The sequence below is a fragment of the Orcinus orca genome, chromosome 4 (genome assembly GCF_937001465.1).
Source record: "Orcinus orca chromosome 4, mOrcOrc1.1, whole genome shotgun sequence".
NCBI classification, from domain to species: domain Eukaryota; kingdom Metazoa; phylum Chordata; class Mammalia; order Artiodactyla; family Delphinidae; genus Orcinus; species Orcinus orca.
In genome coordinates this window covers 151,202,182-151,223,024 of record NC_064562.1, presented here as the reverse complement: position 1 = coordinate 151,223,024, position 20,843 = coordinate 151,202,182, and the positions used below count along the sequence as shown (strand labels likewise).

At 57.1% G+C, this 20,843-nt stretch overlaps 1 protein-coding gene across 1 annotated transcript in view; it reads right to left on the bottom strand.

Annotated features, from left to right (window-relative positions):
* Positions 1–20,843, bottom strand: part of SORCS2 (sortilin related VPS10 domain containing receptor 2) — a 468,073-nt gene that overhangs the window by 36,216 nt on the left and 411,014 nt on the right. Inside the window, exons 10-12 of the mRNA XM_049709229.1 lie at positions 17,060–17,206; positions 11,784–11,886; positions 3,922–3,998 (exon numbers count right to left, since the gene is read on the bottom strand). Of these exons, the coding sequence (XP_049565186.1) occupies positions 3,922–3,998; positions 11,784–11,886; positions 17,060–17,206 (327 nt within the window). The remainder of the gene's footprint in view (positions 1–3,921; positions 3,999–11,783; positions 11,887–17,059; positions 17,207–20,843) is intronic.

Genomic DNA, 20,843 nt, shown 5'->3' with positions numbered 1-20,843 from the left:
GGCTCTGTATGAGAGGCCCCTGCCCACGCTCTCCCACCTCCCGTATACCAGTCACCCTGGCCTCCTTTCCCTGAACACGTCTCAGGCCCTTTGCACATGCTGTGCCCTGCCTGCAAAGCTCTTCCCCAGGTATTTCCACCTTCTCATCATCTTGCTGGCTTTCCCGCTGGTCACAGGAATTCTCTAGGAAACCCTTCTGGCTTGACTAAAGAGGAGAGGTCCCTTACGAAGAATGGTGGAAGAGACCTGGATACCTGTGAACTGTGCCCTTAAACATGTCTGATGCGGGGGAGGGGAGAACTGGGTGACTGGCACGGGGGCCTCTGCTGTGCGTACAGAGCCTTGTTTAATAGCAACCACGCTCAGAGGTCACCTCCCCATTTTCCAAAGAGAGACCAGAGGCTCAGAGACACACAGCGACTTGCCTGCGGCCACATAGCTAGCAACTGGCAGCGCTAGGGTAGAGACCCCAGGTCTCTGATGGACCGTGGGCCGCATCCACCAGGAGCTGCTGTCGCCACGAGCAGGACATTTTCAGCCGGAGGAGGATCTGTGTCCTGAGAGTGACGAGGTCGCAGGGTGGGGTGAGGACCCAGAGCACTAGCTTGGGGCCTCCCGGATCCACCCCTGCATCTCCCTCCCCGCAGATTCCATGGCCGCGCCTGCCGGGGTCAGAGGAGTCCCCGGGCCTGGGTGTCCTAAGCTCTGGCAGGTGCTCTGGGTGGCACTCTGGATAAGTGTGCTGCCTGCGGCTACGTTATCTCAGATAGCACCTCCTGGATGAGGGAGGAGACGTCGTGTGGATTTAGGTACCGTGGGGAAGAACTTTGCACAATTCCCCTCCCCGTCTCTCCACCCGTCAGACACACCCAGTGTTTCATGTCCTCTGTCTGGGTCCTGGGATCCAGAGGTAGAAATGAAAGCTTAACGCCCCAGAAATTCATAGCCCAGGGAAACACCCGCCCCCCGCCCGCCCCCCGCAAGGAGACAGACCACCTCCACCCAGTGACTCGCCCACTCGGATACCAACAAGCAGCCCATCGAACCCACCCTCTCTGCCCAGCCCAGGTTCTGCCACAGTACAGGGCTCCCAGCCCGTGTTCTGGGGGTGAATGATGTGCTCCAGTTCAACTCGAGACCTGAGCCGGTGGGCACCCCGGGGGTGGGGGCGGGGGTGTCACAGCGCATTGGGCGGGGCAAGGGCATTACGGGCGGGGAAACAGTGTGTGCAGAGGAGGTTACAGACAGCAGTGTGGCCAAGTGGAGGGGGGCACGAGCTGTTTGCTGGGGCTGGAACTGCGGGCAGATGGAGCGGCCCGTGGGTGGGCTGGCGTGGGTCAGCCGATGGTCTACCCTCCCGTAGATGGTGGGGGACACCGAGGTTTACTTGGGGAGTGAGGGGAACAGATTCCCCTTTTAGAAGCTTCCTGGGGGAGGGACGCTGAGGGGGGCGGGGGAGGTGAAGCAAGGAGACAGTCTTCTCCTCCAGGAAACAGTGAGCTCTCTGTCCCGGGGATTATTCAAGGAGAAGCTAGAATCCCTCCTGGGACCTCCGGGCTGCCGGGCAGGGTGGTGGAAACCACGCTGGGTCCCGCGACGTGGTCCTAGAGGCACATGGCATGCCGCAAGCACATCCGTCTCTGCCTTTGAACTTGCAGAGGCCTCTGCCCACCCGCCCGGTGGGAGCCCTCCTCCCCACTCCACCGGGGGCCTAACCCGCTTCCCTTCCTGGGGAGATCTGCAGGGGTGGTACAAATGAACGGTAAGCCGGAAGTGGGTCCTGGGATTGCTCCCAAGCAGGATTTAGCTCCGGGGCGTGGCCCCGAACGTGGGCACAACCTTCACTTGTGCTCAGACCCCACATGCTTTGCACCCTCCTCCCGCAAGGACAGGCAGGGGGGCGTTTGTCCTGTCCATCCACTGAGGAGATGGGGTGCCTCCCAGCCATCCCAGGGGACCCCCATGGGCAACTCCACTCTCGTTAGCTTGGGACTCAGAAACAAGGGGGCTCCACACCCACCACTGGACCACAGGGTCTTTGCACATCCTTTGCTATGGTTTTCTGTGCCTTGACCATCGCCTAGGCAGGGGTCCCCCAATCCTTTCTCTCCCACACCCTGAGTTCTGAGGGGGCTCCTTAAATGTGTTCTATGTTTTGATCATTCCAGGGAAGTCATGTTTTTAAAATGATACATCCTCCCCCCAAAAAATAAATAAAATAAAATAAAATGATACGTCCCTTAGGCATCACGCACAGTGTTATTTGTAATTCACATTCTAAGAGTTTTCCTGTAGAGACAGCTCATCGCATCCTTGACAAACCGGCCTGAGCTCACCTGGTCGTCTGGCCTTCGTGCCTTTGTCCCACCCTGGCCTCTGCCTACTGCCCCCCACCAGTAATCGCCCTCCCCCTGACACGCACACGCACACACGGGCACCCCCCTCTCCCCTGCCAAGCACCCGAGCCCCCCCATTCCCCCACCCCTCCCCCATCACTGGGGAAGAAATGGGTACCTCAGCTCAGTCTTGAACAGACATTCTCCCATTTAATTCTGACAAGTTCCCAAGTTTGAAGCCTAAGCAAATTGCTTGACAAAAGTGGCCACCGTGAATACCTTTCTCTTCTGTTTCACCTGGTCTGTAAAGTCTAACAAGCCAGAAGCAGGGGGGCGGTTTCTCTAATCAGTGGACAGGTGGTGACCTTTAAGAAAGTTTAGACATGTTTCACTAGTTTTAGTGAAATAGGACTATGATAACACAATAGATCTCTTTTGCCCTTTTCAAAATTCCTTGTTCCTTGCATATTATTAAAAAACGCCAGGGCTTTAAACCCAGGGTACAGGTGAGCTTCACACTTCGGGGGTTAACATAGTTGTTCAGTGTGGTACCTGGGCAGGGGGCTCTAAGTGGGATACTCAGGGGTGCAAAAAATTGACCTGAAAACAGAGCTTCTTACATCCACCGAAAGAGGAGATGCACACAAAAATTTAGTGCATTTTCTTAAGCAGTTAAAGTAGAAACTGTCACTGAAGCTGGCAGACCAGATGAGGCCTTTTTTTTTGCTGGAAAGAAATAGCAAGGGTAGAGGGCGACGGGGCCTCTCCTGGGGCGGAGCGCGTGGGTTCGGCTCCTGGGCTGCCTGACTGCACAGGGCGCCGGACCATCAGCCTTTGCTCCCCACCCGCCCTGCTCTGCGTGACGCCCACTGGCCGGCAGCATCCCGCCCTCCAGTCTGAGAATTTGAGCCGCATGTGGGCGCAGCAGGGAGGGGTCCTCACAGTGCGACCCCCAGTGCTGGGGGCCGTTCCCTGCATAACTGCTTTCTCCTGTTTCTTCTCCCTTTCCTGCTTTTCCTTTTCTCGGGCTACACTGAGCGTCAAATCATCATCTCATGGATGTGTCCCAGGAGGCCCAACCCAGACTCGCCGTGGCCCCCCAAAACCTGCTCCTCCCCACTTTCTCTCCCAAGTCTGTGCCATCCACTCAGCAGCTGCCCCTGCCAGGAACCCGGGGGGTGTCCTCGGGGCCCCCACTTCCTGGCCTTTGGGCTCAGCCAACCTTCTGAGTTCCCGTGGGGCTTCCTGCCGGAAAGCACCCCCAGCCCGTCCCAGGCATCGATCCCCATTGCTTCGATGTTCACGGTAACCTGTCTGACCGTGGGAAGATGCGTCAGGTCTGGAATTCTCCAGCAGTGGCTGCTGAAAGAACAGCAGCGGTGTGGGCAGCCTGGCCTGGGCTCTCTTTTCACAGATGGTGATGTAACATCTGCTAAAGGGAGCCGTGTGCAGCCCCTCAGGCCAGGGAAGATGAAGAAGCGTTCCTCAGAACTCCTCTGGGAGGGAGGGGATGAGAGAACAGACTCTCCCAGGAGCCTCGGCGGAGTGAGCATGGTGGGCTCCGGGCCCCTCCCTGCCACCTTACCTGCCTCCAGGTGTGCCCACAGTCTGAGGTGATGTACATTTCTTCTTTATATTCCACAAGCTGGGAGCCCAGGTTACCTGGTCCGGAAGCAAAGTGGCAGGGTTGCTCTTAGGACCGGCCACTCTCCCCCTTACCAAGGTCTGAGTGCAGCCAGGTCCCCACACAAGGTTGGTGCCTTATGTGCTCTGGGTCTACACCTCCCAGCACCAAAGCCACCGGCGGATGCCCCTCTCTGCCCTCCTTGTATAGTGACGGGCCTGCTGTCACCACTACGGGTCCTAGTCTGAGCAATAAAAGATTAACTTTGCCCAGAGAAATCCAGCCTCAGGCAGCTCCAGCTGAGCCCAGGTGCAGGCAGAGCTTGGGGGCTTCAGGGGGACCCACGGTGACGAGTGTGATTCAGGAAGAAAAAGCACGGAGTGGGGGTCGGGGGGAGGCTAGAGAGGATGCTGGCCAGGTGGGCAGTGTGGGGACACAGCAGCCCCTGACGGGAACTGCGGCAAGACATGGCTGGGCCTGCGTCTGGAGGCCCCCTGGGGGCCGGGTGCGGGGGAGGCCAGAGGCAGGTCCAGGGCAGTCTGGGGCAGTCCAGGTGGGAGGCAGCGTCAGCACAAAGTAGGGGCTCATTAAATATCTGCTGAGGGGAGGTTTGGGAGGATGGTGAGGTGGGCACCCAGCCAGCTGGGCAGCCAGGAGGATCCTCCTGGGTCCTGGCTCACCCATACCAGCCTGGCAGGTGGGTCACCAGCCTTGAAGGCCACTCTGAGGGGTTGGCACTTAATCCTGGGGCTGCTGCCGGAGGGGGAAGAATCCCCACTTAGCATCCAAGGTGATTCCAGCTGACAGATAGGAAACCGAGCCTAAGCGGACCCCTGCAGATGGCCACCTAGAAGACGCAGCTGCGGGACAGTCTCGGTGGCCTCTGAGATGGGCTGGATGCCCCTAAACGGCCTCCTGGGAAGGGCCTTGGACAATGGGATTTTCTGATGGGTCAGACTGGGCAGGCTTCCGCTGTGACCACATGATGGTGGCAGGGACCAGGGGCCTGAGCTTCCGGGATGAAGGGGACCTGTTATGAGAACACTGAAGCCATTCTGGACTCTCTCCTGGAGCCCCTGACCTGGGCAACGTGTGCACCACTTGCACTTTGGAGACTTATTCATGTGGTGCTGTCAGGAGTCTCTCTTCCAGAGCCAGGTTTACATGTCACTGGAAAATCCCAGAGGAGACGGATTATCCTCAAATAGATGAGGCAAAGTGAGTCCAAGGAGAGTGGCAGAGGGATTGCGTACCTGCCCTTTTTTTGAGGTCCAACCAACCCCCAAATCTTCCATCCATCCATCCATCCATCCGTCCATCCATCCATCCTTCATTAATTTATCGTCCATCCATCAGTCCATCCGCCATCCCTCCATCCACCCTTCATTAATTTATCGTCCATCCATCCATCCTTCATTAATTTATCGTCCATCCATCAGTCCATCTGCCATCCCTCCATCCACCCTTCATTAATTTATCGTCCATCCATCGGTCCATCCACCATCCCTCCATCCATCCTTCATTAATTTATCATCCATCCATCCATCCGCCATCCCTCCATCCACCCTTCATTAATTTACTGTCCATCCATCGGTCCATCCGCCATCCCTCCATCCACCCTTCATTAATTTATCGTCCATCCATCGGTCCATCCGCCATCCCTCCATCCACCCTTCATTAATTTATCGTCCATCCATCCATCCATCCGCCATCCCTCCATCCATCCTTCATTAATTTATCATCCATCCATCGGTCCATCCGCCATCCCTCCATCCATCCTTCGTTAATTTATCGTCCATCCATCGGTCCATCCGCCATCCCTCCATCCATCCTTCATTAATTTATCGTCCATCCATCGGTCCATCCGCCATCCCTCCATCCATCCTTCATTAATTTATCGTCCATCCATCGGTCCATCCGCCATCCCTCCATCCATCCTTCATTAATTTATCGTCCATCTATCGGTCCATCTGCCATCCCTCCATCCATCCTTCATTAATTTATCATCCATCCATCGGTCCATCCGCCACCCCTCCATCCACACATCTATCTCTTTTTCATCAATTCCACCCACTCACCCACTGCTGCACATTCATCAGCATTTGCTGAGTGGCTGCTCTCTGCCCAGCCTCGTGCTGAGCTGTGAGGAATCCAAGCTGAGTAACCATGTGCCTGCTCCCAGGGAGCTCTCAACCTAGCCGGGGAAGAAGGATGCCCTGCAACCGTGCACAGAGCCAGGATGCTGCGAGCCCAGGGAACTGTGAAAGCAGAGAAGGGAAAGCTAATGGACCCGTGCAGGAGGGGAATCAAGGAGAGATTCCCGCAGGAAGTGACCTCTGCTCTGTGCCTCAAAAGACAAATGCCACCGGCCAAGGGAAAGGGGCAGGTGTGCCAGGCAGAGGGACCGGCCTTGGCGACGGCATGGAGGTGGGAGGGGAGGTCAGTCAGGGGAGGTGGGGCAGAGGGCCAGGTACTGAGCTGGGTTCCCTTCTACCCGCCTGGCCACCTAAAGGTGCTGAGGAAAGGCTGCTGAATGAAAAGAGGGAGATGAGTGAATGAACGCAACAGCTGGGCGTGGGCAGAGGAAGGAAGGCGAGCCCTTTATCTCCCCATCCTTCCAGATGCCAGCAGAGACGCCAGGACCCGCGCGTCAAATACAGAAGCCGTGCGGCAAAGGATGCGGCGTCAGCTCTACTTCCCAGGCAAATTTATAGTCCATGATTCCAGGGGTGTGATGTCTGTCTTTTAAGTGACGCAATCTGTTTTCCTTGTTCTGTCTACCAAGGCTGTCAGGCTGCCGGTCACCTAACAGGCACCGGGGGAAATTAAGGGGAAATTCACAGAACGCATCCACAGGCCACCAGAGTGAGAGGCTCAGCAGGAACACGGGAGCTGGTGCCCTCACTTTACGGAGGGGAAACTGAGGCCTGGGGATGCGACTAAGAAAGGCCTCCCTCTACGTCCCCTCCGGGCTGTTCTGGGGTCTCCTTGGGCCTCCTCCCCCAACCCCCCGACCCCTCCACTCCGCTTCTGTGCTCTCAGGGCCTGGTATACAGTAAGCGCTCACTTACTGCATTTCCTCTCCCTGCTTCCTCGGTCTTCAGGTTGCGGAGTGGCTCAGGCCTCAGGGCCAGAACAGAGCAAAGCGACAGCACAAGACCCACCCCAGGACCCCTCACCGTGGCCCCCACCGTGGCAGAGCAAGCCCTGCGGCAGCTGGAGCAGGAGTAAGGGGACCGCCCCTCTGGTCCTCCGGGTGCTGCCAAGTCCCCGGCTTCTAGGGCCCCGGGTGACCCCACCTGGCTGATGGGCCTCGGGTCGGCTCCTGACCTCCTCCCGGCCCTCGGCCTCTCATCTGGGATCGATGAGGTTGATTGATGGGATTGACGGGTCCCCGACTGGCTGAGTCACAGAGGAAGGGACTCTGCAGGAGGGCCGGCAGGCTGGGCTCCTCCCGGGAGCCCCGGGGGTCATCCTGGCACAGAGCGGGAGGGGGTGCTCTGAGCATCCCTTCCCGGCCCCTCAAGGTTTTTTCAGTCACGTGACTGTCAGAGCCGGGGTCTGGGAAGCGTTTGCAGCCTGTGCTCTGTGTGGTCCTGACAAGGAGCCGGAAGCAGCATGTGCTGCGCGGTGGCCCAGGATGGGCGCAGGGCAGTGGGGCAGGGAGGGCCTTCCACCTGCATCAGACCTTTCAGTGCCCCCAAGTCCGAGATTATTACCCTCACTTCACAGATGAAGAAACTGAGGCTCAGGGAGGTGTAGAGCCCCAGGGCAAGAGCTTGGAAAGGCCCAAGTCAGAATTGGGCCCGGCGCCCTCTGTCTCAGCCATCCGTCTGCGATTTGCTACCTCTGCAGGACGCATCCCCTTGACACGCCCAGTCAGGAAGAACATTCCAGCTGGCACTCTCGGCCCGTTGGGTTTATTTCTGGGTTCACTATGGCTGTTTCTAGACCCTGGCAGTTAGAAGCTCGAGTTCCGGTCTTTTTTTTTTTTTGCGGTACGCGGGCCTCTCACTGCTGTGGCCCCTCCCGTTGCGGAGCACAGGCTCCGGACGCGCAGGCTCAGCGGCCACGGCTCACGGGCCCAGCCGCTCCGCGGCATGTGGGATCCTCCCGGACCGGGGCACGAACCCGCGTCCCCTGCATCGGCAGGCGGACTCCCAACCACTGCGCCACCAGGGAAGCCCTGGTCTTTGCTTCTTGAACCATCCGTTTCCCTTTCTCATTGGATTCATGGCTCCATTTTCTACATCCATCTGTGGGTCTGGCCTCTGTCCACTGAACCGGAGGGCAGGTCCCCAGTAGAAGGGCAGCGGTGTCCAGCCACTGTTCAAATGACAGGGCCACCTGTAGAACACACCTGGTGTTGATGCTTTCTACCTGATCCCCAGATCAGCCTTACGATGGAGTTTCATCCTCTGTTTTGCAGGTGAGGAAGCTGAGGCTCAGAGGGTCCAGTAAATGCCCAAGGCCCCGCAGCTGGAGGTGGCAGAACCTGGGGCTCGTAACTCCCACCTGCCTGCCTCAGGGCGGAATGAGGGATGGATGGCGGGGAGATCAGGAGAGAGACTCCCTGGAAACAGGCGCCATCGCCCATGGCTGCCTCGGGAAGCTGAGCCAGGCACAGGCCGTCACGTGGCCCCACTGCTCCTGCCACGTCGTCCAGCCCGCTGTGGGGACCGCCAGTGGGAAACTGGTCCCCGCTCGGTGGCCGCAGTGGTGCCCGAGGGAGCCCAGCTCATTCCACCTTCCCCTCTGTTCCCAGCAGACGCTCAGGGCTGGAGCGGAGGATGTAAAACGTTTATACCTCAGTTGGCCCACATTGCACGGAGGGATCCATCTCAGGAGAGCCAGGGCGGGATGAAAAAGCAGCAGAATGAAATATAAATGTAGCATCCTGCCCCTGGGGGGACAGTGAGAGGGAGGGAGGCTGCCAGGTCGCCCCCTCCGCTCCCCGCTCTCCGTGTGACTCGCAGACAATGAAGTGAACCTCCTGCAGATCCTCACAGCATCCCTGGGGGGCTGGAATGGTCGTCCAGAGCTTTCAAGGCCTTTGAGTGGTGGAAACATTTGAAATTCCGCCTTTTGTACTTTGGTCAAGAATTTGGGGTTTCAACCCATCACGAACATGCATTTTAAATACACCATTGAGCTCATCTCCCTGTGCTATGCGGCCGCTTCCCACCAGCTATCTATTTTACATTTGGTAGTGTATATATGTCCATGCCAGGTAGGATAGGGAGAGTGGGAGGGAGACGCAAGAGGGAGGGGATATATGTATATGTATAGCTGATTCACTTTGTTATAAAGTAGAAACTAACACACCATTGTAAAGCAATTATACTCCAATAAAGATGTTAAAAAAAAACACACACCATCGCCTTCAGGTCCAGGGATCAGAGTCCACAAGACAGGGGGTGCCCGACATGGGCGACCCAGCCCGTCCCTGCATGGGACCTGGAGCCCCATGAGCTGCACTGAAATCGAGGCTGATGAGTGATTTTTCACTGATTGACGCACGTCTGTCATTGAAGCGGGCAGACCCCGCCCCAATCGCAGTCATTGACGAAGACCCCGGGGCCGTAGATGAACAGAAGACGCTCAGAAGATGAAAGGCTTTACTTGCAGTCCTCTCTGTCTGGTTGTGTCGCTCGCTCCCCTACTGGAAAGCCACCCTCTCCAGGATAACGGGAGACGCCCCTCGGATAGCCAAGGTCTCCCGCCATCAGAGACTCACAGAGCGGACAGGGGATCTCACCTCCCAGCCCCTTCATGGGCTCTGATTCGCTCGTTCTGAAAAACACGTTCCCACCTCTGCCTGGAAGGCCATTCCTGCCATCTCAGCATGGCCACTCATTTATTCATTCACTCATTCATTCATTCATTCATTCACTCTCTCACACACAGCCAGGCCCGGGCCTCAGTGCTGGGATACGTCTGCTGAAAGTGCAGATGCGTCATCCAGCTCAGGGTCTGGGGCGCAAATCCTCCGGGTCGCAGATGGTGCTGGAGTAGACAGAGGGAGGGAGCCCCTGATTCAGGAAGCTGTGAGCCCCGGCCCAGGCCTTGGTGGTCCCCCCCGTGCGATGGGCAGAGACACTGTCTCTCCGACTGCCACTCGCCCCATCTGCACCCTGGCTGTCCAGAGCCTCAGCCTGGCCGTTCCACAGCCCGGATGAGTGGCGGGCCTGATGGGCCCGCCCCAGAGCCTTGCCTACTGCAGGTTCAAGGGGCACAGCAGCCCCTCCTGGGGCTGGGGCTGCCCTTCCCTGAGGAGCCTGGGGTGGGTCTCAAGCTTCCTGTTGGCACCTTGCAAGTTGCAGGCAAGTCTTCCCTCTCCTTGGGCTCCACAAAGTAGGGGTACTGACCTCTCAGGGTTGTCATGGTGATTAGAAGAGTTCAGGGCCTGGCCGGGGAGAAAGGGCCACCGTAGCGACTGTGGACACGACGGACACGGTCCTGTCCTCCCTGCCTTTGTCTCCATGGCATCAGGGACACTTCCCCGGCCTTAGCTGCTGAGAGCTGGTGAGGCTATGCCCACGCTGATGGGTAAAAGGAAAACCAGACGCCAGCCGCTACCTGGCAATGGACTTGTAAAACATGTGATTTTATTTGGAATGATTCTTCTAACTCACATAAACCTTATTTTAGAGTTTTCTTAGATCAGCATACATTTAGTGATACCTGAAGAAGGTTCTAGTTTAATGGGGTAGACAGACACAATCACAATGTATACTTCTTTTTTTCCCCCTTATGTTATTTGTATATGTGTCTCTCTCTCCCCACTAAACTAGAACCTTTTTTAGGGACCAATAAAAGTCAACCATGATGCAAATTGTCCTCCCGTCCATCTATCCATCCACCCACCCATCCATCCTTCTATGTATTCATTCGCCATTTTGTTATCCATTCTTCCATTGGGCCATCTGACTATCCATTCTTTCAACTATCCAATTTTCCTTTCACCCATCCTCCCACCCATCCATCTACCCATCCATCCATCCATCCATCCATCCTTCCTTCCATCCATCCATCCTTCAATCCATCCATCCATCCATCCTTCCATCCATCCATCCATCCATCCATCCTTCCATCCATCCATCCATCCTTCCATCCATCCATCCATCCATCCATCCTTCCATCCATCCATCCTTCCTTCCTTCCATCCATCCATCCTTCCATCCATCCATCCTTCCTTCCATCCATCCATCCATCCTTCCATCCAACCATCCTTCCATCCATCCATCCTTCCATCCTTCCATCCATCCATCCTTCCATCCATCCATCCTTCCATCCAACCATCCTTCCATCCATCCATCCATCCATCCTTCCATCCATCCATCCATCCTTCCATCCATCCATCCATCCTTCCATCTATCCATCCATCCTTCCATCCTTCCATCCTTCCATCCATCCATCCATCCTTCCATCCATTCTTCCAACCATCCATCCTTTCTTCCTTCCATCCATCCATCCTTCCATCCATCCATCCTTCCATCCATCCTTCCTTCCTTCCATCCATCCATCCATCCTTCCATCCAACCATCCTTCCATCCAACCATCCTTCCATCCATCCATCCATCCATCCTTCCATCCATCATCCATCCACCTTTCATTAGTCAACACGTATCAGGTGCCCACTCTGGGCTATGCAATCTCCCCTCAGGGTGATGTGCCAGGTGAGCTGGCTTCCTGGAGGTACTGTGCCACTGCCCGCAGTGGATACACCATGGCCCCAGGCCCGTGGACCATCAAGTTCTACCCTTGAAACTGGAGCGTCCTGCAGGCAGTGATGGCTCCTGACTGTAATGGCAACCTCTTACCTGCGCCCATGATGAGGCCGGGGGCGGTGTCCTTGGTGTGCACAGTGCCTGACACGTAGGGGTTGTCGGCCCAGCGCAGATGCAGGTGCAGGTGGCAGTCCGGCTGCGGGGGGGAGAGAGGGAGCCACGGTCAGCACTTGGGAGGGAGAAGTGACCTGAGAAAAGGTAAGGCTAAGGCTGAATCCACCCCTGTGGCTTTTGGCTGTGAAGGTAGGGCCAGGAGTGCTTCAGAGGGGTCGGGGAGGGCAGAAGGAGGCTTGGAGGCTGGCGGCCAGGTGGGCTTCTCCAGTGGAGGGTTCTCCCAGCCTGGGTGCTGGAGGGTGGGCTCCCCAACGTGGCTCCTGAGTGCGGAGCTGGGCTGCAGAACGGGACTCCGGGAGGGAGACTGTACGGTCCATGCCCACGTTCATTCATTCATTCATTCATCCGCCCAGAACATTTACTGGGGGCCTCTTAGGTGACCACGGTAGCCTGGGCATCGGGCAACAGCTGCGGGACACCCCGTAAGCCCTGTGCCCTATGGGAGAGGCAGGGAGTAAGGTGGGCACGCTAGAGCCCAGTTTACTCACGAGCATCAGTGCAACCCTGACGCAGCCCCAGCTGGTGCCCTGGCTGGAGGGGCAGAGACACTGGTTGTAATAAGACATCCGATGGCAACTCACGTTGCTGTTCCGCTGCCTCTGGGCCGGCACCAGTACTTTACAAGGCGTGCGTCACTGAACGCTCTCAACATCTGTACTATCATTCCTTCTGCGTTGATGGGGAAACTGAGGCAGAGTGCATTTAAGCAACTTGCCAGGGCAGTGGTGGGGCTGGGACCACAGCTGAGGCTGCCTGGTTCCAAAGTCCATGCTCTGAGCGCCGTGGCTGGTCTGGTACTTCCAGGCAAACTGGGCCAGCAGCCCCCAGAACGAGGAAGCACCAGCTGTTTCCTGCCCGGTGCTGCCACACCCCTCATCTGTCTCCACCCCAGCTGCCTGCAGCCCCACCCTCTGTTGAGATGGCAGAGGCCACAGCCCGCTCCCCTGGCTGGGGCTGGGGGATCCTGGGGGAACAGACGAGCTGAGAATGATGTGTCCTCTGGACTGACCTTCCCGAGTCTCCTCTCCCCTGGCCTCGGTGACTCAAGGCCACAATCCCTCTGTCACATCCACAACAGACCACAAGGGCACGGGACAAGGCCCAAGGTCTCCGCACAGCTCCCTCCAGGCCACCGGACACGGCACCGGGCAGTGACCCGCCAGCCATTAGCCGGGGCTGCCTGTCGCCCACACCTCCCGGGTCATTGCAGAGCTCCACTGTCATTGCTGTATTCTACTGTCTACCGAAATCCAACCGAGAGACGTTTTTTCTCTACAGTTTATGTTTCTTTCACACTTGCTTCTGGTCCGTGAACTGAGTATGTTTTACACAGATTATCTGAAGTTAAAAACGGAACCGATCAGTACGTTGTATATGGGTCTGGGTCAGACGCCACCAGGGCCCGATCCAGTGGGGGATGGGCTCTATTTGTCTGCACCAGAGTTTTAAAAAAATGTATTTGTTGCATCACATACTGTATGGTTCCACTGACAGGAAATGTCCAGTGAGGGAAATCTATAGAGACAGAAAGTGGATTCGTGGTTGCTCAGGGCAGGGGGTGGGATGGGAGATGGGGGGTAGTGACTAAAGGGTACAGGGTTTCCTTCTGAGGGGATGAAAATGGTCTAAAATGGACTACGGTGGTGGTTGCACAGCTCGTGAAGATACTAGAAACCACTGAATTGCACACTTAAATGGGTGAATTGTATGGGATGTGATTGGTACCTTAGTCAAGCTACCAAAAACAAACAAAATAAGAGGTGGCAAATGAGCTGAAAGAGGCCCCTTCTGAAGCAGACTTGGTTGGGCTAGAGACCCTCCCCGGGGCAGCCGGGAGCCCCAGGCTGAAGATGGCAGGGCCCCGTGGCGGGGGGAGCCTGGTCACGGAATCACCGCGGAGGAGAGTCCCCATCCAGGAACACCTGGATCGAACGGGACAAACTTGACCCCCTGTGGAAGGTTAAGCTGCCCCCTCTTCTGGATTTCTCTTGGTCTCTTACAGCTGACAAGCAGGCTGGTGACCTAATACCTGTGGTGACACCCTTCGGCCCCCTCGCCCATCCAACCACCAGGCAGTAACGGGGAGGGCGTGTCCAGGGGGAGGGGTGCCCATGACCTCTCTGAGCAGGGCCAGTCTCTACCTGCAGAAGGAAGCTCTACGGCAGGAGGAACAGGACCCTCGGCAGGGACGTGGCCCGCCCTCCTGTGTCCCACTGGCACGCTCCCGGGCTGAGAAGGTCCGGCCCAGGCATGGCCCCGCTCTGGTGCCCCAGAGGTCCCGGGGGGCCAGGCGGGGCCTGGAGTAGCCAAGCTTCTGGGCTGGTCTCCCCAGGCCGCAACCAGCCTTTTCCACATTCCCTGATGCGCTGTGCACACAATATCCCTGTCTCTGCATGCAGTGAACAGAGGAAGTCCGAGGCCGTGGCTCATAGAACCTGGCTGCCCCTCCCGCTCCCCAGCCCACTGCCGCTCTGTCCTGACTGCTGGTCGCCTGTTGGAGCTAGAAGTGGAACACTCCTCAGGGTTCCCTGCGGTCGGCAGTGGCCCACAGACAGAGCTGCAGTCCCCTTTGGCGCCGTGGAGGGCCACACAGATGCCTTCCAACCGGTCCTGGAGCTGTAGCGGGTGCTCTGCTGGTATCTGACAAGCGGACGCAAGGCCCAGCCCACTGAGCTGAGCTGATAAAGGGCGTGGAAGGCCAGGCAGGGCTGGAGAGGCCGACCCCCAGGGCGCTGGGTACCTGCACACGTGACGGGATGGGAAGCATCGTGTGCCAGGCTGCTCTCGGGGTGTACAGTCAGACACGGCAGGGTCCCCCGAGGACACCCAGGCCAAGGGTGGGAAGACCTCAAGGACAGGCTGGCGCCCGGGGAGTCGGTGCTGAATGCCTCGTCCTGGTGGGGTGGCCCGGGTACCTGCAGCGCTTGGGTGGATGTGACGCGGACCGAGCTGGGAGGCCCACACCGTCCCAAGGCTCCCCCTTCTCGGCCCCTCTACACGCAGGGGCCGGCTGGTGCTCTCCAGAGGCGTGTGGCAAAGACTGCCGGAGGGCTGGAGGGCCACACCGCCAGCCGCCCCTGCCGGACGCCCCACTGCTCGGCTCAGCCCGGAAGCTGAGAAGCGTTACCACGGGCAGCAACACGAATGGGTTTTCCTTCTGAGTCCAGATGTCAACACATGCAAAACCGTCTTCCAAGGGCCATTTCTCATCCTAAAACAGTTCTGATCCACACTCATCTATTCCCTGTCACTGGGAGGAAAGCTCCCCAGCCAGAGAGCTGGTCAAATGGCCCGGGAAAGCCTTCACGACCCAGAGTTAAGAGAAAAATGGAAGACTCAGAAATCACACACGTGTCAGGATCCCAAAGAGGACTTTTGAACGTGACTGTGAGCCGAAGGATGGACCAGAAAAATGCCCGAGGACCATTACTTCTGGGTGACGTGGTTACAGGTGTAACTTATACCCCTTTCTGTACATTTCTGCTTTTTCCAAGTATTTGGCAATAAGCAGGAATCACATTTCTGATGAGAAATAAACCCTCAAGTGTAGCTTGCCCTGTGCAGTTGGAGGCTGCGTGGCTGAGTGGACACCGAGAAGAAACCCAGGAGAAGGCCCACGCTGGCCCAGCCGGCACGTCCCCCACCCGCGGCTGCCAGGTCTGCACACACAGCGTGCTGGGCCTCGGAGCCAAGGCTGCGATCATTTCTGGCTTTTGCGCCCAGCTGGGTGTCCCGATACTTGTCCTCTGTCCACTGTGCTCGTCGGGCTCTCTGCGTGCCTGCCTGCAGCCACGCACTTACCAGCTGACCCCTACTTTTATTATTTCAAGGCCGGGACATAAATCTTGAAAGGTTATCTCCTCGCTGAGCTGCATAATTGGAGACAAGAATCTATTCTTAGCGAGAACTTGCTCTGACAGATTAACATGGCTTAACTTTGTCGATGATGATACAAAAATTAGCCCTTTCACAGCAGTTTTTTTCTCAGAAGGGCTTTTACAAGGGGCAGGTGATTAATGCTCCCCGGCGGTTGACAGGTGTTATTATCCCGTGATTAGCGGGAGGGGGGCTTGCGTAGCGGCCGAGCGCAGGCCCCTGGTCGGTGAGGTCAGGGAGCGAGGGACTGACACTGCCCAGGCCGAGGCTCTGCCCGGAGAGCACAGAGCCCCACCCCGGCCCCGGCGGGTGGTCAGTGGCTGTCCAGGCAGGGTGCCTACCATCTTCAGGGGCCCTGCAGAGATCCAGGCAGATCTCAGGAGGGCAGGATTGTTTGCTGTTTAGTGTGCTGATATATTCCCAACACCCAGAACAGTGCTTTGCACATAGTAGGTCCCCTTACGTGTTTGTTGAATGACTATCCCGTGAAATAGGCACTGTTATTCTTTCAGTTACAGAGGCACAGCAATGGGTGGGGGTCCTTGACTGTGAGGGGCTTCCGGTTGAAGCCAGGGGGAAATAGAAGTAAGTGTGCCCAGTGAAGCCTTCTCAGTGGAGGCGACATCTAGACAGGGTTTTCAGGTGTCAGTAGGAGTTTACTGAATAAGAAGAAAAGGGCATTCCAGCCCTCTCCACCCCCAAGGCAGTGAAGACACTGGGGCAGCCTACACTCATATTCATGTCGAAAGGCACCATTGGAATAGCTGGACTGGCTTAGGGCTCATGACATTTGGGCTGTGTCCTGGCTCCCCCTCACTTATCCAGCCCCCCACTTCCACAGAGTGTACTTCCTGGCCCTTGACATTGGCCAACAGGGCTTAACAGATGCACAAGCAGGCTTGCAGTGTTCTTGCAATGTTTCTGCTCACTCTCTTGCACCTCTGCTGTGGCCTGAGAATGTGCATGGGCTGGTCCCAGAAGGAGGATACTAGATCCCTTCCTAAATCGACCAACCCCCAGGTGCATGAACGAGCCCAGCCTCTCACAGATCTCGAGAAGAGTGATTGCTGTTTGGGGCGGCTTGTTACACAGCACTGTTGTGGCAGGAGCTGACTGATACACTCCCCTCTCTGACTTCCAGTTAACTCTTCTGTAAAGCAAGGAGTTCCATGTGGCCCTCTCCACCACACCCAGAGAAATAGGTGGTTCATGTCTCCCAGATGGCCCTTCTCAGACATCACCATCTCTGACCCCTGGGTCCTGAGGTAACGTCTAGTGCCCACCCCGGGGAAGGTGTATGCAGTGAGCAGGGCACTTACAGGCTTGCAGTTGGTTGGTTTCCCGTTCATGTCCGTGCTGGGAGGCCTCAGGTAATCCCAGTCTCGGCCCTTGCTGTAGGTTATAAGCGTCACCACCTTCCCGTCGACTTTTTGGTTCGCCAGAAAGACTCCTTTCACCCCTCGGACCTGGGACAGAAGTACAAGAAGGATGGCAAAAGCCTGCCCAGCCCCTTGCTAAGAGCTCTGTGTGCACGGCCTCATTTCACCCCAAGAACAGCCCAGAGCTGAAGCTGACTAAACACCCTGGAGGCAAGTGGGTCTGCGGGGGAAAAGGGACCAGAGACGCTGGCCTGAGCTTTGCCTGGGAGCAGGTACTGTCTGACCCCAAATTCCGAGTGCATTTCACAACACTGAGCTGTCCTCCCAGGTCCAGACCCCGGCTGTCGGACGGCGAGCAGAGCCCTGGTCCCTGAGGTGCCTATGCATTTTGGTCACGCTGTCTTTAGCCGGAGCTCCTGATTCAGAGCCCTAGCCCCTCGCCTCCCTCCCAGTGGACCCACAGGGCCTGGACCCATGGAGTCGCTCTGGGCTTTCCTCCGGGGACTGCCTCAGCTCAGCCCCACGCGCAGATGCCACACGCAGATGCCAGACTGTGAGGACGGGGTCCGTGCCGGCCCCAGCCTGCCCTGGATGGGGGTTGAAGTTCCCTGTGCCCCCTTTCTCAGGGTTTCTCGAGGGGCCCAGGGCAGTGACCACACACATCCCATAATCGGTTACTGAGTTCGCGCACAAGAAAGGGTCAGCTATCAGCAATCCCCAATTGTTCAACCTCCTGGTTCCACAGAAATGAACTTTCTCGGCAAGTTCCTTGGGCACGGAAGACTTGGACCCAGTAACCGAGGCCCGCTGGTGTGGCCTGAGCTCCTCGGGGCCCCCGTGTGTCCGAAGCAGCTTTTGCTGCTCTGTAAAGAGCAGGAAGCCAAGGCAGCTGAGGCTGCGTTGTGGGATTTACCTGAAGTTCCACGGCCAAGTGTGATGCTTAGGGTGAGAGTGATAATATAGTTGTTAAGTGCCTTCTACGAGGCGGGCGAGGGAATTAATGTACCGTCTCATTAAATTCTCAGACCCCAGGAGGTTGGTGCTTTCCTAAGCCTCAATGCCAAGTGTCTGACAGGTGGGGAGCAGGCCGGGGTGGATCCCAGAGGTTTGGACGCTCAGTGAACTGTGTATGAACCTCCTGTGGCCGCTACAACAGGTAACAGGCAGAGGGGCTTAAACTACACACGTTGATCATGCTATAGCTCTGGAGGCCGGAAGTCCAACACGGGTCCCGTCGGGCTGAAAGCAACTGGAGTCTCCGGGGGAGACGCGTGTCCTTGTCTTTCCCCGTGTCTAGAGGTGCTGGGGTGCTTGGTTTGTGGCCCCTCCTGCTTCTTCAAAGCCAGCGGTACAGCATCTCCCTGGCCATTCTTCCACGATTCTGTATGTTTTTCTGCCCTTCCTTCCACATGTGAGGACCCTAGAGATTGCAGTGGGCCCCATGGAGAATTCTGGAAAATCTTCCCATCTGCCGATTGCTATAACCCCAATCCCCCTTTGCCTGTGTCTTCTGCTAGGATGCTTCTCTCTGGACTGGAAACCAGGGCTGTGGCCCTCACCTCCACAGACGAGGACTAGGGGATGGTCCTTCTGGGGGACAGCCCCAGGGGCAGGAGGACCGCAGCCCCTCCTCTCACTCATGGTGACATCACTCTGTCTCTGGCTCACCTGAGGCATCCCCACGGGGCAGGCATCTGGCCTGCTGGGTGCTGAGTCTAGATGCCTCCCCTCATGTCCTAGGGGCAGACACGTTGCTGATTTGCCCAGTGATGGCTTGCTTTATTTGGAAAGCGCTCTTTTATATCCCGACTGGTCTCCGTGAAAACACTCAGCAGCAAATAACATGGACCCTCCCGTCCCAGAAGAGGTAGTAACAGGCCGCCCTGTTGGCCAATGTCAAGGGCCAGGAAGTACACTCTGTTTCCCTGGGGAGGGTGTGATCAGCTGAGCACTGGCTTCCGGCATGGATGTGCCCACGTCACATAACCGCCCCCGTCATAGCTGTGCTCACTTCCTGGGGGCTGCCGTAACAAAAGTATCACAAACGGGTGGCGGGGGGGGGGGGGCGGGTGGCTTAAAACAACAGAAATTTGTTCCCTCACAGTCTGGAGGTCAGAGGTCCAAAACCAAGGCGTTGGCAGGGCTGCCCTCCCTCTGGTCTCTCAGGGAGGATCCTTGCTCGTGTCTTCCAGCTTCAAGCGGTTGCAGGTGTTCCTGGGCTGTGGCCCCATCACCCCACTCTCTGCTCCGTCTCACAGGGCCCTCTTTCCTGTGTGTCTGCGTCTCCTCTTCTGATCCTTACCAGGACGCTTGTCATTGGTTTAGGGTCCAGCATGAGCTCATCTCAAGATCCTTCAGTTAACGACAGCTGCAAAGATCCTTCTTTCAAATAAACTCATGGTCACAGGTTCCAGGGATTCGCTGTGGCTGTGGCTTTCGTGGGCCCCCGTTCAGCCCACTACAGTGACCGTCTCCCAGCTGTGGCCAGGGTTCCTCAGGGTCAGGGCACGAGACTGGAAGCCCCCTCAACCCCCTTCCTCACCCAAGCTCCAACACAAAGAGGCCCTCAGAAAAGGGGTGCCACCTTGTCTGGAACCAGGACTCATCCTGCAGAGGTCAGAGCTCACAGGCCCTTGAAAGCCCAGGCCTCTCGGGGCAGTATTTGCCTGTGACGTCTGGGATAAGACATTTTTCCTGGATCTGACGTTGGATGAACGATAACCATGACAGTAATGGAATTGGGGCATGTGTAGAACCTCTAGGCCAGGCCCTTCCCATGCACTATCTCGAATCCACAGAAAAGGCACCTGCAGTGAAAACTGTCGAGAGCCTGCCGAGCACTGAGTTGGCACCAGGTGCTGCTGTATGTGTTTAACGGAAACGGAGGCCTCGAATTCACACAGCAACCCTCTGAGGAAGGTACTACTGTCGTCCTCATTTCACAATGGGGACACTGAAGCACAGAGTGGTTAAGTAATGTGCCTAAGGTCACACAGCAAACACATACCAGAACTGGGATTTGAACCCCGGCAGTGGGGCTCCGGAGTTGTGCTTGTAACCACTACCTGTGATCCCCATTAAGTGGATTTCAGAGAAGCACAGTCACTTGCGAGGGGGCCCAGCTTTGGATCTGACCACTGTGAACTCCCTCCCATCCCCACGGCCTCTCACTGCCTGGTCTTTGGCGTGAATCACTGTTCCCTGGCTCCTCAGCTGGCTAACTTCTGCTCAGCCTCAATTCGGTCTGCACCCCTTCCTCCAGGAAGTACTCCCTGACTTCCTCATGGTGTCTTCTAGAGGCTGACACACCAGGTGGGAGCTGGTCTTCCTGTAGAGTCCGGAGCCCTGTGAGAGGTGGTCTGCTCCTCCCTGTGTCCCGGGGGTAGGGCCTGGAGCCTGGTGTGCGGTACAGGGGGTACCGGGTATCCGCAGTGGGCCGTGGACGTTCCCGCCCGAGGTGCCCTCCTTACGTGTCGATTACACGCCTGTCCTGTGCGTAACTTTCAGCAAGCAGCAGTGAGCCCCAGGCTGTCCAGCTCGGGAAGAAAACCCTGACAAATGGGCTCTCATTGTAAACAAATGATTACATTCATTACTCCCTCGGTTCTGCTCAGCTGTTGACAACTCAAAGAGGAAGGCTGCAGCCCTGGCTCTGTCCAGGAGGACGCCTCCCACCCGGGTTGACACGCACTGATGCCCAAGGCTCAGCTCGCCACCCACGGGA